Source organism: Bufo gargarizans, chromosome 1 (genome assembly GCF_014858855.1).
Source record: "Bufo gargarizans isolate SCDJY-AF-19 chromosome 1, ASM1485885v1, whole genome shotgun sequence".
NCBI classification, from domain to species: Eukaryota; Metazoa; Chordata; class Amphibia; order Anura; family Bufonidae; genus Bufo; species Bufo gargarizans.
The window spans coordinates 558985945-559000673 of NC_058080.1; the positions used below are offsets into that span (position 1 = coordinate 558985945).

General features: G+C 42.4%; 1 protein-coding gene across 2 annotated transcripts in view; it reads right to left on the reverse strand.

The window, feature by feature from the left end:
* Nucleotides 1–14729, reverse strand: part of ADGRD1 (adhesion G protein-coupled receptor D1) — a 909072-nt gene that overhangs the window by 350526 nt on the left and 543817 nt on the right. For both annotated transcript variants that reach the window (XM_044275622.1, XM_044275624.1), the window contains one exon: nt 13916–14027. In XM_044275622.1, coding sequence (XP_044131557.1) covers nt 13916–14027 — 112 coding nt within the window. The remainder of the gene's footprint in view (nt 1–13915; nt 14028–14729) is intronic.

The following is a 14729-nucleotide window of genomic DNA, read 5'->3' on the forward strand; positions in this document are numbered from 1 at the left end:
ATGCGGCGTGTTCTGATTGCTCCATTGTATTCTAATCCTTTGGCTGGTGAACTTGAAAACAATAAATCATATACAATAGTAATGAAATGCAGATGATAGAATAATATATTTATTAAAGAGTAACCTTTCCATGATTTTCATAATTAGTTTCTTAGATTCAGCTTAACCCACTCTGCTCCAGTGTCCTTGTAAATGGTTTGAAGAGCCTTTGATTTTACACTGTGTCCAAACAGATAATAGAATACATAAAGCACTTTGTCAAGTACTTTACTTACGGTCCTTACGATGTAACAGTGTATTTTCCTTGATTACTTTCTAAATGCTTCCATAACACTCTTATTGAATATACTTATATCCTATACCACAGAATCTCCTAGCCTTTCAGGTATTCTCAGTGACTGCAGGATGAAAACAGTCCTGTTAGGCCTCATGCACACGACCGTTTTTTTTTTGCGGTCCGCAAAAATGGGTTCCGTAGTTCCGTGTCCGTTTTTTCTTCCGTGGGTCTTCCTTGATTTTTGGAGGATCCACGGACATGAAGGAAAAAGTCGTTTTGGTGTCCGCCTGGCCGTGCGGAGCCATACAGATCCGTCCTGACTTACAATGCAAGTCAATGGGGACGGATCCGTTTGACGTTGACACAATATGGTGCAATTGCAAACTGTTCCGTCCCCCATTGACTTTCAATGTAAAGTCAGGGTATATTTTAACTTGAAGCGTCCCCATCACCATTGGAACGCCTCTATGTTAGAATATACCATCGGATTTGAGTTAGATCGTGATAACTCAGATCCGACAGTAAATTCTAACACAGAGGCGTTCCCATAGTGATGGGGACAATTCAAGTTAGAATATACTAAGAACTGTGTACATGACTGCCCCCTGCTGCCTGGCAGCACCCGATCTCTTACAGGGGTCTGTGATCCGCACAATTAACCTCTCAGGTGCGGCACCTGAGGGGTTAATTGTGCATATCATAGCCCCCTGTAAGAGATCAGGGGCTGCCAGGCAGCAGGGGGCAGACCCCCTCCCTCCCCTGTATTACATTCATTGGTGGCCAGTGCGGTACCCCCCCCCTCCCTCCCTCTACTGTATTAATTTCATTGGTGGCCAGTGCAACGTCCCCCCTCCCTCCCTCTACTGTATTAATTTCATTGGTCAACCAATATTAACCGGACAGAATAAATATCGAATAAATAAATAAAAAATGACCCCAAGGAGTCATAATAATCACCAAAAAATGAAACTGACTTTCGTATGTATGAAAATCCAAAAGACTTTATTATAAATATATATGAACAATACATACATGCATGATAAAGAAGCTAGCACAAGGCAGGACACACAGATGAGGAGCAGGACCCAAGGAGAGGCCGGGAGATCCGTGCACGAAAATAACAACAGGGAAAAAAGAATGCTAGCTAAAAAAGCGTACCTCAAAACCTCATGACAGCAACGCCCCAAACAAAGTGCAAAGGAGGCAATTGTAGACATTGAGGTTAAAGTACAAGGACAAGATTAAACATACCGAGTGGTGCAAAGATCTCTCTGCCGACTCCTGACCCAACGCCGTTTCGCCAGTAAACGGCGGATGAACAACGGTGCATTTTCCGAGTTTTCAACTGACCCATTGAAAGTCAATGGGTCCGCAGAAAATCACGGAAAACGGAACAACGGACACGGATGCACACAACGGTCGTGTGCATGAGGCCTTAAACTGTAGAAAACAAGATTATGTAAAAGCTATGGACACCTTCAAGGCTCCATGGTGCCATGACCCAGGACTGGACGTTCTGAGTCCGAAAAGTATTGGTTATTGTTTGATATTGTACAAGATGTTTTTAACCGTAACTAAAAAAGGAAGATGTTTTATTGAAGTATTGGATGTATTTTTCTGGTCCAAGATTGTCTAAGGGTAAACAGCCTGAGGTGAGCTGACAATCAATGTTTCTTTTGGAATTGTATTTATGCATTTTCCCACTCTTAGTGTTTGGCAAGCATGCCAACTCGAGCATTATTATGCTCGGCACATCGCGGTGTTTGGCCGAATATCCCGTGTGCTCGAGCGCGATGCTCGAGTCAGTGTATTTAAAAGGACAACTGTCACACTTAGAGCCTAATTAAAATTTTCATATATGTAGTTACTAATAACATGATATTCCAGAATCAGTTACTATTAGACTGACTTACCCCATATTTACTAAGATTTAGCCCTTAGCAACCAGTCTGCATAAAACTGCAATTTCACTAGTCAGTTAAGATGGCCGCCACTGCCCTCACCCTGAGGCTAATCCCGCCTGCCCTCACTACCCACAATGCATTGAGCTCCTCACATGCACTAGTCAGTAACAATAGCCCACCAAAAGTGTCAGTAACCAGAGTCCTCCCCCTTAAAGGGTTAATCTCCTGCAGCACAAAGGGCTCCTCTTACCACATGTTGCTTTCATTTATACACTGAGCAGATGGCAGATCTCCCTTCCCTGTTGTGCGCTGCTCTAACTCTGCATTCTCCAGCTCTGCTGAGTGAGGGAGCGTCTGCCAAGCGCAGGGGCAGGGAGAAGTGCACACAGCCCAGGCACTGTTATCAGCTGCTGGGGAGGACCTGGCTTTAATCATTTACTTACAGTCCCTGGCTGTCAATAATGTGACCTTGCATGCAGCCTGCTTCTGCGTGCTCCGTCTATAGACGGACCATGCATAGCAACCCAATTTTAAGAACAGGTAAAAATAGGCAATACAGGAAACAAAACTGTGGAATTAAGGGGAAATTGAATACACAGTGAAAATTTGAAATAGGGCCACCAAGGAGATATTAATCACCACAATCCTAGACTAAAAAAAATAAATAAAAAATACAACAGTTATGCTTTAAATCTATTTTAAGCCTCTATTTCTGAAAGTTTCTGGCCGGATTTGAACTCACAACATTCCACATTACAGCCCAGAATGTTAACCACTACACTGTATAGCTGCATGGCCAGTTACTTTAAAAAATTAATAAATAAATAAATATATATATATATATGTATATATGTATATATATATATATATATATATATATATATATAACTTCTGCTGTATAGCAATACTGTATAGCAATACTTATACAGCAATTATTCCTATATAGCAGAGGTCTCTTTTTTTTTTTTTTTTTTTTTTTTTTTTATAACTGGCCTTGCAGCTCTATGGTGCAGTGGTTAAGATTATTGGCTGTAATGTAGAAGGTTGTGAGTTCAAATCCCACCAGAAACTTTTCAGAAATAGAGGCTAAATTGATTTAAATACACTCGGTGTCCCCAAGCACTGATTCCATATATAGCCAGAGCAGGGACTCCTAAGCCAAACTAGTGTCCCAACACCCTCCCCTTTTCAGAGCAGGGGGTGACTGGTTTAATGCTAGGGTTCTTTTATTGACTTCCATCAAGCATCGGGAAGTGTTCTACTCGAGCACTTTGGTGCTCGACCAACACTACCCACTATGCTTTCACCTTTAAAATTTCCATATAGTTGAATAGATCATGTGTATTAGTAATGTAATATTATCTTACATAAAGTCATGTATAATTGCTGAAATGTTTGATGTCTTTGTGTGACTGACTAGGCTGTCATAACTTATATAAATGATTCTGAAAATATCTTATTTTTGGACCAGACTGCTTCACATATCTTTTACACACAGTAACACTCACCAGTAACAACAAATAAAGCAGTGTGGGAGTAAGGCTTAAGGGACAGCTAAATAGTCTACTTGGTAAATGAAGCTTATTGCCTCCTAGGTTTGGCAGATAATGAACATTACGACATACAAAACGTTGGCCACAGCTCTCCGAAGGGTTTATTAAATCTCCTTGGATTTTTGATACTTAGTTATGCTACATTTGGCCAGCTGATGACAAATACAATTGGTTTGTGCAACAAACATTTATTTTGGCTTGTTTAGCCAGACATATCTCCCAAGTTTTTATGGTCTTCACTTATTTGCCAGACCATGCATTAAAGAGAAGGAAAAAAAACTTCAAGTTGTACAAACAAAAATTACATTTTTGTAGAATTATTCAGCTTTCTAGTTCTGTTGTTTTAAATGTCAAGTCTTCAGCTCCGTGATACTTTGACATTATGGGTAGGATTATAGAAATTTTAATTACAACCTTCAAGACAATTTGAGATTTGATCTAAAATCTGTCAAACAGAGTAGATGAACTGAAAAACCCTAAATTAAGTTTAAAGTCAACTATGCACCAAGCAAAGGAGAAGGCAGAAGTGGCAATAAACCACTTCTGTCTTCTCCTTGGGGTACTGACAGAGGGAGACCCACTCTGGTATATCTTCCTGGCAGCAGTATTGTCCCCTAAGCCCCCCACTGGCAGCAGTATTGTTCCCATATGTTTCACCTCTCTAGGGGACTTGCAGGACAGGAGCAGTGAGGATAAGGGAAAGAGCTTCTTCTGCAGGTCTGGCAGAAGGTATAATGGAGTGTGTAAAAGAAGGTGTGATCTCACTATTTACATGTCGCCAATGGTCATGTGGCTGTAGGCTATATAAAAATGTAAAAAACGCTATATAAAAATGTAGAATTTCTAAGCACTTTCTTTACCCTGAGTGCAGCTATGTGGATTACGGTTTGTTGTTAGGGATTATTGGTCAGTGTGTACAGTTAGTAGTATTAGGGTTACTGGGTTAAGGTTCAGCCAAGATTACAATGTATAATCAGATGTACCAATCCTGACACAAATATATGGAGAAATCCAGCTTCCATCAAAAATACTTTGTTATTATTTCTGCAAAAACATAAAAAGCCATACACAGAGACAACGGCATCTACACATTTTGGGTCATTGCATACAAACCGTTACTCATGAAATAATGCTGTACAAGACACAGTACACATATATAGCCTAAAGGAGCCAATCACACTTCTGGTTCTTGTATTATACTACATGTATAATAGATGAAGTGGATACAGATATATAGTATGCACTGATTTATCTGTACACACTGCATCTACGTGTATTATATCTTGTACCTCACATATCAGTACACTACTGTATATACTATATATCTGTACCCACTGCATCTATTATACCATATAATACATGCAATGTGTACTGATAATTAGTACATACAGCCATGCAATGATATTTGAAGTACGACGTATAAAAGATGCAGTGTATACAGATCAGTAACTGCTGTATATACTATATATCTTTACACACTGCCTGAATTATTTCATATAATAGATGCAGTAGGTACAGATATAGGGTGACATCAAAATCACTGGTCTTAGTCAATCTGTGCTGCCGATGGATGCACTAAAGTTATGTGGAGGTGCAGGCCTCTATTTAACTTTGGCGCTTCCTCCAGCAAGCCGTGTGACGTACTAAAATCTATGCCAGCTCCCTTGGCCTAGATTTAAAGGGGTTGTCCCCCGAAAAATATTCTACAGTTTGCAAACCAGCACCTGGATCTGAACACTTTTATAATTGCATTTAATTAAAAATATAGCATAGCCACTGAGTTATTCAATAAAATGTATCTGTATGGCGCCACCTACAGTTTGTTTTTTACTTATTTCTTTGACCTGCTCACTGAGATGGCCGCACATGCTCAGTTTCATCTTTTAACTGCCTCCTGAGCTGTGATAGGTAGAGCTGATATACGCCCCCTTAGCTGCAGTAGAAAAGACACTCCCCTTGAGCTGTGATAGGGAGAGCTAAGACACGCCCCCTGAGCTGCAGCAGAAAAGACACCCCCCTTGAGCTGGCAGCTTGATATAAATCTAGCAGAGCAATGAATGGGGAGATCTCTGGGTCCATGTGAGGTACAGGGCTGGTTCTAGCTTTGTTAGAAAGAGATTGTCATGTACTATATCATGTCTGATTTTCATTTTTCACATTAGACATGGGATAACCCCTTTAAGTAATTTTCCATGCAAAAAATGGGTGTGGAAAATGATAAATGAGATAGGCCTACCGGCCTGCTCTCTTCCCAGCCAACAACATAACCCCTTCATCACGGCACTTGGGAAAAGTGGCCCGAGCAGCAAAAAGTTGCAGATTTTGCCTAAAAAAAACTCACATAACAGTATATTGGTGTATATGCTATATGTCAGGTATGACGTATAATAGCAGCAATGTGTACAGATATATGTGGACAGTTATACATTGTGGTCACAATGTAAGGTACATGAGGTATTAGGGGCTGTAGTTAGGGTTAAGGTTACACAATTGTCAGTTCAGTTCCTTTACTGTTACACAGACCTGTGAAGATGTCATCACAGATCATTTAGGTTTCTAAGGCTCTGAACTGCAGTAATGATGCAGAGTTCGCAACATCAGTGCAGGTAAAGTCATGTCAGGCTGCTGAATGCGTCCTGGAATTTTGGCACCCAGGGCAACTGCCCCTGTGCCCCGTCGCATGCTACATTACTGTTTCAAGCAACTTTACATAAAAGAAAAGTATTTGTAATATGTCTTATCAGAGAGATAATCCAGTAATCAGCTGCTTTCTTTTCACTCTTTACTTAACTGGACTGAACATTTTCTCTGAACTCTTTAATAAAATGAAGACAGGCCGCCTGCTCACTGAACGAGCAGGTTACATCATCCCATAGAAGTCTATAGAGATGAGAGGGAAAATGAGCAGTGAACAGCAGAATAAGACAGAGAGAGACAGCCATGCATCAGCAGCTAATTGTAAGTGTTATATGCCACCCAAGTGCTTTATTGTATACTATATTTTCCTATATTGAGATTCTGAGTGAGTGAGAGAGTGTTAGGTGCAGAATCCTCTGTTTCCATATGTATTCTATAGACAGACATCATTATAGCTTGCCTCTACCCCAAAAAAAGTCATAATACTCATCAGATATAGTGATGTCACTACACATATGACAGTTTATTCTGAAAAGTTGTAATCCGTGAATTGTGTGATCTGCGCTTCAATACCTTGTGTGATTGTTAGGCCCAGATATAGGGAAAAAAATTTGAATACAGCAAACTATTTTTCTCCCATAATCTATCCACATTTTTGCTGTCAACGGTGTAATCCGTGAATTGTGTGATCTGTGCTTCAACACCTTGTGTGGTTGTCAGGCCGAGATATAGAGAAAAATGTAAATATAAATATAAACTGCATCAGAAAACAGTGTCTGTATTGCATATTCCAATAATCTGGGCCTAAAATAGTGTCCATATTCTGTGGTGTTCTGTGACATATAGAGTACGCCATCTTTAGAGCAAATTCAAAAAATTGGGGCCTAATATAGTGCCCATATTCTGTGTGTTGCTGTAAAATATACTGTCCTGCATCTGAAAACTCTTACTTTAGGGCAAATTCATAAAATCTGAGCCTAATATATTGTCCATAGTCTGTGTGTGTCTGTGACATATACTGTCCTGCATTAGAAAACTCTGTCTTTAGCGGACTGTAAAACAATCTGCGCCACATCTAGTGACAAAACCATTAATATGAAGAAGGTGAGCACTAAGGGACGGGGAAGTGGGCGTGATGGTGTACGCAGAGGCCGTGGCCCTGGGCGCAATGAAAATGTGCCTGCTGCCAGTCCACCAAAAAGAAAAAAAAACATCCACCATATCCAGCTTCATGTCCAGCTACTTTCACACTTGCGTTTGGAGCTGATCCGTCTGGTATCTGCACAGACGGATCCGCTCCTATAATGCAAACAATGGTATGGATCAGTCTGCATTATATTTCAGAAAAAAGTCTAAGTCCAATTTGTAGTCAGACGGATCCATCCAGACTTTACATTGAAAGTCAATGGGGGACGGATCCGTTTGAAATTGCACCATATTGTGTCAATGTCAAATGGATCCGTCCCCATTGACTTACATTGTAAGTCTGGACGGATCCGTTTGGCTCCGCACGGCCAGGCGGACACGAAAACGCTGCATCCGCATCCACTCAGAATGCATTGGGGCTGTACGGATCCGTTCAGGGCCGCTTATGAGAGCCTTCAAACGGAACTCACAAGCAGAACACCGAATGCAAGTGTAAAAGTAGCCTAAGCTGGGTGGTGCAGGACAACACTGTCCAAGTCGGACCAGTGCGAACAGTTGGTCGGTTGGATTGCTGAAGATAATGCTTCCAGTCTGCTAAGCACCACCCTCTCTTCCACCAAGTCCAGTCTCTGTAGCCAAGAGTCTGGTCAACCGAATCCTCACTCTGATCATCCTTCCTCCCACCATGGAGAGGTTTGCCAAACGAGTAATCCCACACTCGGATACTCCGAAGAGCTCTTTCCAGCGCCACTATAACATTTGGCCCTCATGCCGAGCAAGCTTTAAGAGGGACCTGAGATATTGTGCCCTGACTCCCGACCTCTTGAGCCTTCACAGTATCACGAAGATGACGGTGGTGAACGGCAATCATTCATTCACGACGTGGATGATGATTGTCAATCACTGAGGTTGTGGTTAGGTCAAGTCAGGAGGATGAGCAGAGTGAGTAAGTGGAAGATGAGGTGGTTGACGATGAGGTCACTGACCCAACATGGTAAGGTGAAAAGCCAAGCGAGGACAGCAGTACAGAGGGGGAGGGATCCTCAGCACAGCAACAGGCTGGAGGAGGCAATGGGGTTGCAAAAGGGAGAAGTCGGCCCACACCAAACAGACCTGCAACCGTTACACCGAGCACCCCCATGCGTAAATCTACTTTGCCAAGGGATAGGTGTTCCACAGTATGGCGCTTTTTAGAGAAAAGTGCAGACAACAAAAGAGTGGTAATTTGTAACCTGTGCCATACCAAAATGAGCTGGGGCATGAACACTAGCAACCTCACCACCACCAGCATGATCCGCCACATGGAATCCAAGCACCCTAACAAGTGGGCCGAATGCCTGGGTACACAATCTAGGTCTGCGGGTCACACCACTGCCTCCTCTTCCCCTGTATACCGCACTACTGTCTAATCCCCTGTTGAATGCGCAGGCCCAGATGCCCTTCGCCCTGCACCTGCACCTTCGCATGAACCATCAGCAATAACATTCACTTCCCTGTCCCAGCACAGCGTCCAAATGTCCATAACACAGTCATTTGAATGAAGTGCAAATACCCACCCACAGGCCCTTGAAATGTTGCCATTTAGGCTTTTGGACACTGAGGTCTTCCACAGCCTGATGTTGGCGTCCGTCCCTCGGTACGCTGTCCCCAGGCCACTATTTTTCAAGATGTGCCATGCCCGACTTACACCAGCATGTGTCCCAGAACATCACCCGTGCCCTGACCAACGCAGTTACTGGGAAGGTCCACTTAACCACAGACACATGGACAAGTGCTGGTGGCCAGGGACACTACATTTCCCTGACCATACACTGGGTGAATGATGTGGAGGCTGGGAGTGAGTCGTACCCTGGGATGGCCCAGGATTGAGGGCCCTACGTCCATCAGGGTCTCCGCCAGCAGCTATGTTACTGTCTCCAACACCCACTTCTCCTCCTCTGCCGCCTTCTCCTCCACTTTAACCGCCAGCAGCAGTCAGCCATCAGTCGGTAGCTGGAAGCAGTGTAGCACTGCTTTGGGTAAGCGTCAACAGGCCGTGCTGAAGTTGATCTGTTTAGGGGACAAACAGCACACCGTCGCAGAGCTTTGGCAGGGTATAAGGGACCAGACCAAGCTGTGTCTCTCGCCACTCAACCTACAACCAGCCATGTGGCCGTTACTTAGTGGCGGCTTTGGAGCTTGGCAACCTGACACACATCCCATGCCTAGCCCACATCTTAAACTTAGTGATTCCGCGGTTTATCAAAACCTACCCCAATCTGCCAGAGCTACTAGTGTAGGCGCATTGCGTGTGTGCCCATTTCCACAAGTCGTACATAGCTTCAACCGGTCTGTCAAGCGCTTGCGGCTTCCAGCTCACCGACTGTTGTGCGACTTGAGCACGCGCTGGAACTCTGCGTTCCACATGTTGGCCAGGTTTTGTGAGAGCAGAGGGCAGTTGTGGAATACCAGCGGCAACATGGTCGTCGACCTGCCACTATTCACAAGCGAGGAGTGGGCATTGAAGTCAGACCTCTGTGAGGTTTTAAAAAACTTTGATGAATCCACAAAGATGGTTAGTGGCGATAACACTATTATCAGCATAACCATCCCACTGCTGTGTCGCTGCTCACAATTAAGGACAACGCTTTGAATGTGGCAGACGAGGAAATGGGGGAGGACATTACACAGGGTGATAGCCAGACCACCCACAGTTCGTACTGGAACTTCAACTTTACTGGATGGAACTTTAATTCCATCTTTTCAGCGTGGATGGGCAGAAGAGGGGGAGAAGGATGAGAAGATCTAGAGTCATCTTGATGTTGACATTGACGTCTTACCTTTTGGTACTCTTGCACACATGGCTGGGGAACACACAGCAGTCCCAACAGAGGCAGGACAACACTCTCCAAAGCTTGGGACAGTTTCATGACACCCCACCAGCCCCCTTACCCTGATGTGCGGCCTACTGCCACAAGGAGAGAAACATTTTGGAAGATGGTGAAGGAGTACATAGCAGACCGTGTCAGCATCCTCAATGATCCCTCAGTGCCTTACAACTACAGGGTGTCCAAGCTGGACACGTGGCACGAACTGGGACTCTACGCATTGGAGGTGCTGGCCTGCCCTGCGTATTGTCTGAGTGTGTACTTAGTGCTGCTAGTGGCATTATAACAGATAAGTGAATTCGCCTGTCAACTGAAAATGCTGATAGGTTGGCTCATATAAAAATGAATTGACCATGACTTCTCGACTACACCAGAGGAATGCTGATGAACATAAAGGCACTTTACATGTGTTGTTTTTAATGTAGTTAATAGACTTTATTCCCATGCACCCCTTCCACCACAAACAAGGGTATATGGTTGAATCCTTTTCTCATCTTCCTCCTCCTCTTCCGTCATATCAACATGCATTAGTTATTTGTCACATATAATGCCCTTGCATATATGGCCTTCGAATATTGTTTTTTATAGGGTCCACTCACAAGCAGGCCCTCACATCTAATGCTTTATAGGGTCTGCTCACAAGCAGGCCCTCATATCTAATTTTTTAGAGGGTCCACTCACCAGCAGGCCCTCACATCAAATTTTTTAGAGGGTCCGCTCACCAGCAGGCCCTCGCATCTAATTTTCTACAGGGTCCGCTCACCTGCAGGCCCGCAACTAAAATCTTTTACAGTTTCAGCTCACCTGCAGGCCCAAATCTAAAATCTTTTTCAGGGTCAGCTCACCTGCAGGCCCTCAACTCAATGTGAATGAGGCCCTCCATTATGTGATCTACAGGTTTACTTAGGTTTTGTGCGTAAAACCTTAATTATATTGTGTGCCCGTATTTTATATATTAATATTAAGATGAGCTAAAAGTTTCTGAGGTGTTTAAAAATAAAATAAAATGAACTGTGAAATGGATAGAGACAATGTAGTGATTAAACTTTACTCTTCTTCGTGACTCCTTGGAGACAGCCAATCGGAAATGACTATACAAGCAAGAGAAACATTCAGTATCAAGATGGAAAGGGCTTTAAGGTCATATCTTTATCTATTATCTTAATTGTGCTTCATTGTTTAGTCTTTATCTATCTGCCTTGATTGACAGCTCTGTACGGTCTTCTGAAAATGGTTAAAGGACTTTTCTAGTGAAAATGAAGAGATAAAACAGAGAAATTGAATATTGTACATTTGTAGTAGGTATCTCACCCAGCTAAAAGTCCCTGAAGGAGATGGATACATTTCCATGCAGCGATTTTCTCCACAGAATGGGGAGGAATGATCACATTGCTCATCCCCCATAAAGACTTGTTTGCCAGAAGTAGAGTATGTATAGACCGTATGATTAGTCTGCTGCCAATTTAGGTGTCTACTAGGGATGAGCGAATTACATATTTTGAAGTTCGTGTGCGGGTTCGTGTTGTGGTATTTACTGAATTGCGTTATGGATTCTGTTACCATGGGCCATAACGCAATTCCATGACGGAATGCATAACGGAATGCCTTTAGTTTAAGGCCTTTTAAACTGCAGCAGCATGGTGATAAAAATGAGTGGCAAGGTGACATGGTGTGGAGATAGCAGCATGAGGACGGTGACATAGTGGCACAATGACTGAGTCTGGATAAAAGACTGAGGCCACAGATTGTTTAGAAAGATGCAGATGGAAACAATCTGTGGAGCTGTATCACAGTCACCTTCAGGTCACCTTCAGATTAATGCAGACCAGGACCGTAGCTATAGCGGAAGCTGCAGCTTTGGGGACCTGACCAAGAAGGGGCCCATCCAGGAGCAGGAGAATGAAAGGATTTGGTCAGAGCCCCCTCAACAGTATAACACAATAATGCTGCTCTCTGGACGCTCACCTTCATTCTAGCTCCCTCACCGCTGGTACAGCCATGCAGTTCCTTTATCAGAAGACATGTAAGAGGTCTATTGACCGCAATCCTGTTTACTTATTTTTCTATGTGAAGCTATATTTGGAGACTGGTATCTATTCTATAGCGTATGGAGGGTAATGACATTCACTCATTGTATATTATGTGAGTTGGAATTTGTGAGATTCGCGGTATGTGACATCAACAATTTCATATACACAACTCTGATGGGTGAATGATTGGTGGAGTAGCTCCATTTTACCTATGCAACAAACAGGATTGTATAATGGTGATCATGAAGTATCTTCTCAGATGGATGTGACCGCTGGATATACCATAATATCGATATTTAATCCAGTATAAGAGAGAGTCACAATTTAATAAACTGATGGTATTATCGCATTATCAGTATTGGACATGGCTGCTTGGATTTTTGTATTTTTCTAGTTGGCTATACCCATTTGTGGGTTGATGTATCAGATTTTCATCTAAGACTTATATATTATTTTATGCTGTAATGTATTGTATGCCCATTATCTCTCCCCTGATGAACCTTTACTAGGGGAAACGCGTTGGGAGGTTTTAGGAATTTTTGAGGGTGAGTTAGGGCAGGCACGGGACCACAGGCCACCCACCATCAGGGTGTTCTTGTGGGTTAAGACTTTAGAGAGGGTCCCCATAGGGATAGAGTGGTTCCCTCGAGTATCCTCTCTAATTTCATCTAGCCCCTCCTCTCAGATATTGTCTGACATATCTGTTTGTCTATATCTATTTTATTGTGTGTGCAAAGTGGGTGGATTATTTAATATATTGAATAATAAAAGTTATGTTTTATTCATGCTCACTGTGATTCGATGTTTTTAATGCATGAATTTACAATTACAATTGAGATTATTTTTGTGCAGTTTAAACTAGGCAACAATTCTTCTTCGAACCCATTAGTAGACCACCAAGTTCCTTGTATAAGGTTTTCAGGCAACAATATGGTGCATTTTCAGGTGGAAGAAGGGCAACAGAGGAATTTGGAGAATATGATCTAACATTAGAAAAACCTAATTATCCCAACCAAAGACACTGTAAATTCCTGTGTTCAATACCATAGCACAGTATCAAGAATGTTGAAGAACTCAGACTCCTTAAAAAAAACTTCCTACAAACTTAAAAATGCAATTGCCACACTAATCTTTCTCCTGATTCCTCTTCCTTCGTATTTTATCCCAGAGGTATGTCTGACTCTTAATAATATTTTGGCAGCGATGGGAACCTTCTCTTAGGTTGAATAAAAAAGTAGAGGTCTGAGTGCTGAGATTCCATTTATTACTAGAATGAAGAAGGCAGAATCACTCAGTTGAGTTTCATCTCGCGAACTGAAGACAGGCTCCGTAGAAAGTCTATGAGCCTGACATCTGCCTCCTGGCTTTAGCAATCAGTGAGGGTGTATGCACCCAGACCCCCACCAATTAAAGCTTTGTGACAGGTCAAAGGTTTTTTCAACTGATATTTACACTAAAAGTAATAATTGTTTAGATAATATTGTTCTAATTATTTACTCACCGTTCCAGGAACAAAGCGAAAGCTGATAAGGAGCAGGATCTGTGCAACCAATATTGCGAATGAGAGGTTGGCGTGGATATGATATCGTTGATTTCTGATTGTGCTCACTGAGCTATGAAATAAAACATAAATAAAGGAAATTAAGAGTCAGTACTAATTGCAGAACATTCTAAATATTAAGATGAGCTAAAAGTTTCTGAGGTGTTTAAAAATAAAATAAAATGAACTGTGAAATGGATAGAGACAATGTAGTGATTAAACTTTACTCTTCTTCGTGACTCCTTGGAGACAGCCAATCGGAAATGACTATACAAGCAAGAGAAACATTCAGTATCAAGATGGAAAGGGCTTTAAGGTCATATCTTTATCTATTATCTTAATTGTGCTTCATTGTTTAGTCTTTATCTATCTGCCTTGATTGACAGCTCTGTACGGTCTTCTGAAAATGGTTAAAGGACTTGTTTAGTGAAAATGAAGAGATAAAACAGAGAACTGGATTATTGTACATTTGTAGTAGGTATCTCACCCAGCTAAAGGTCCCTGAAGGAGATGGATACATTTCCAAGCAGCGATGTTCTCCACAGAATGGGGAGGAATGATCACTAATGCCATTGCTCATCCCCCATAAAGACTTGCTTGCCAGAAGTAGAGTATGTATAGACCGTATGATTAGTCCGCTGCCAATTTAGGTGTCTACTAGGGATGAGCGAATTTAATATTTTGAAGTTCGTGTGCGGGTTCGTGTTGTGGTATTTACTGAATTGCGTTATGGATTCTGTTACCATGGGCCATAACGCAATTCCATGACGGAATG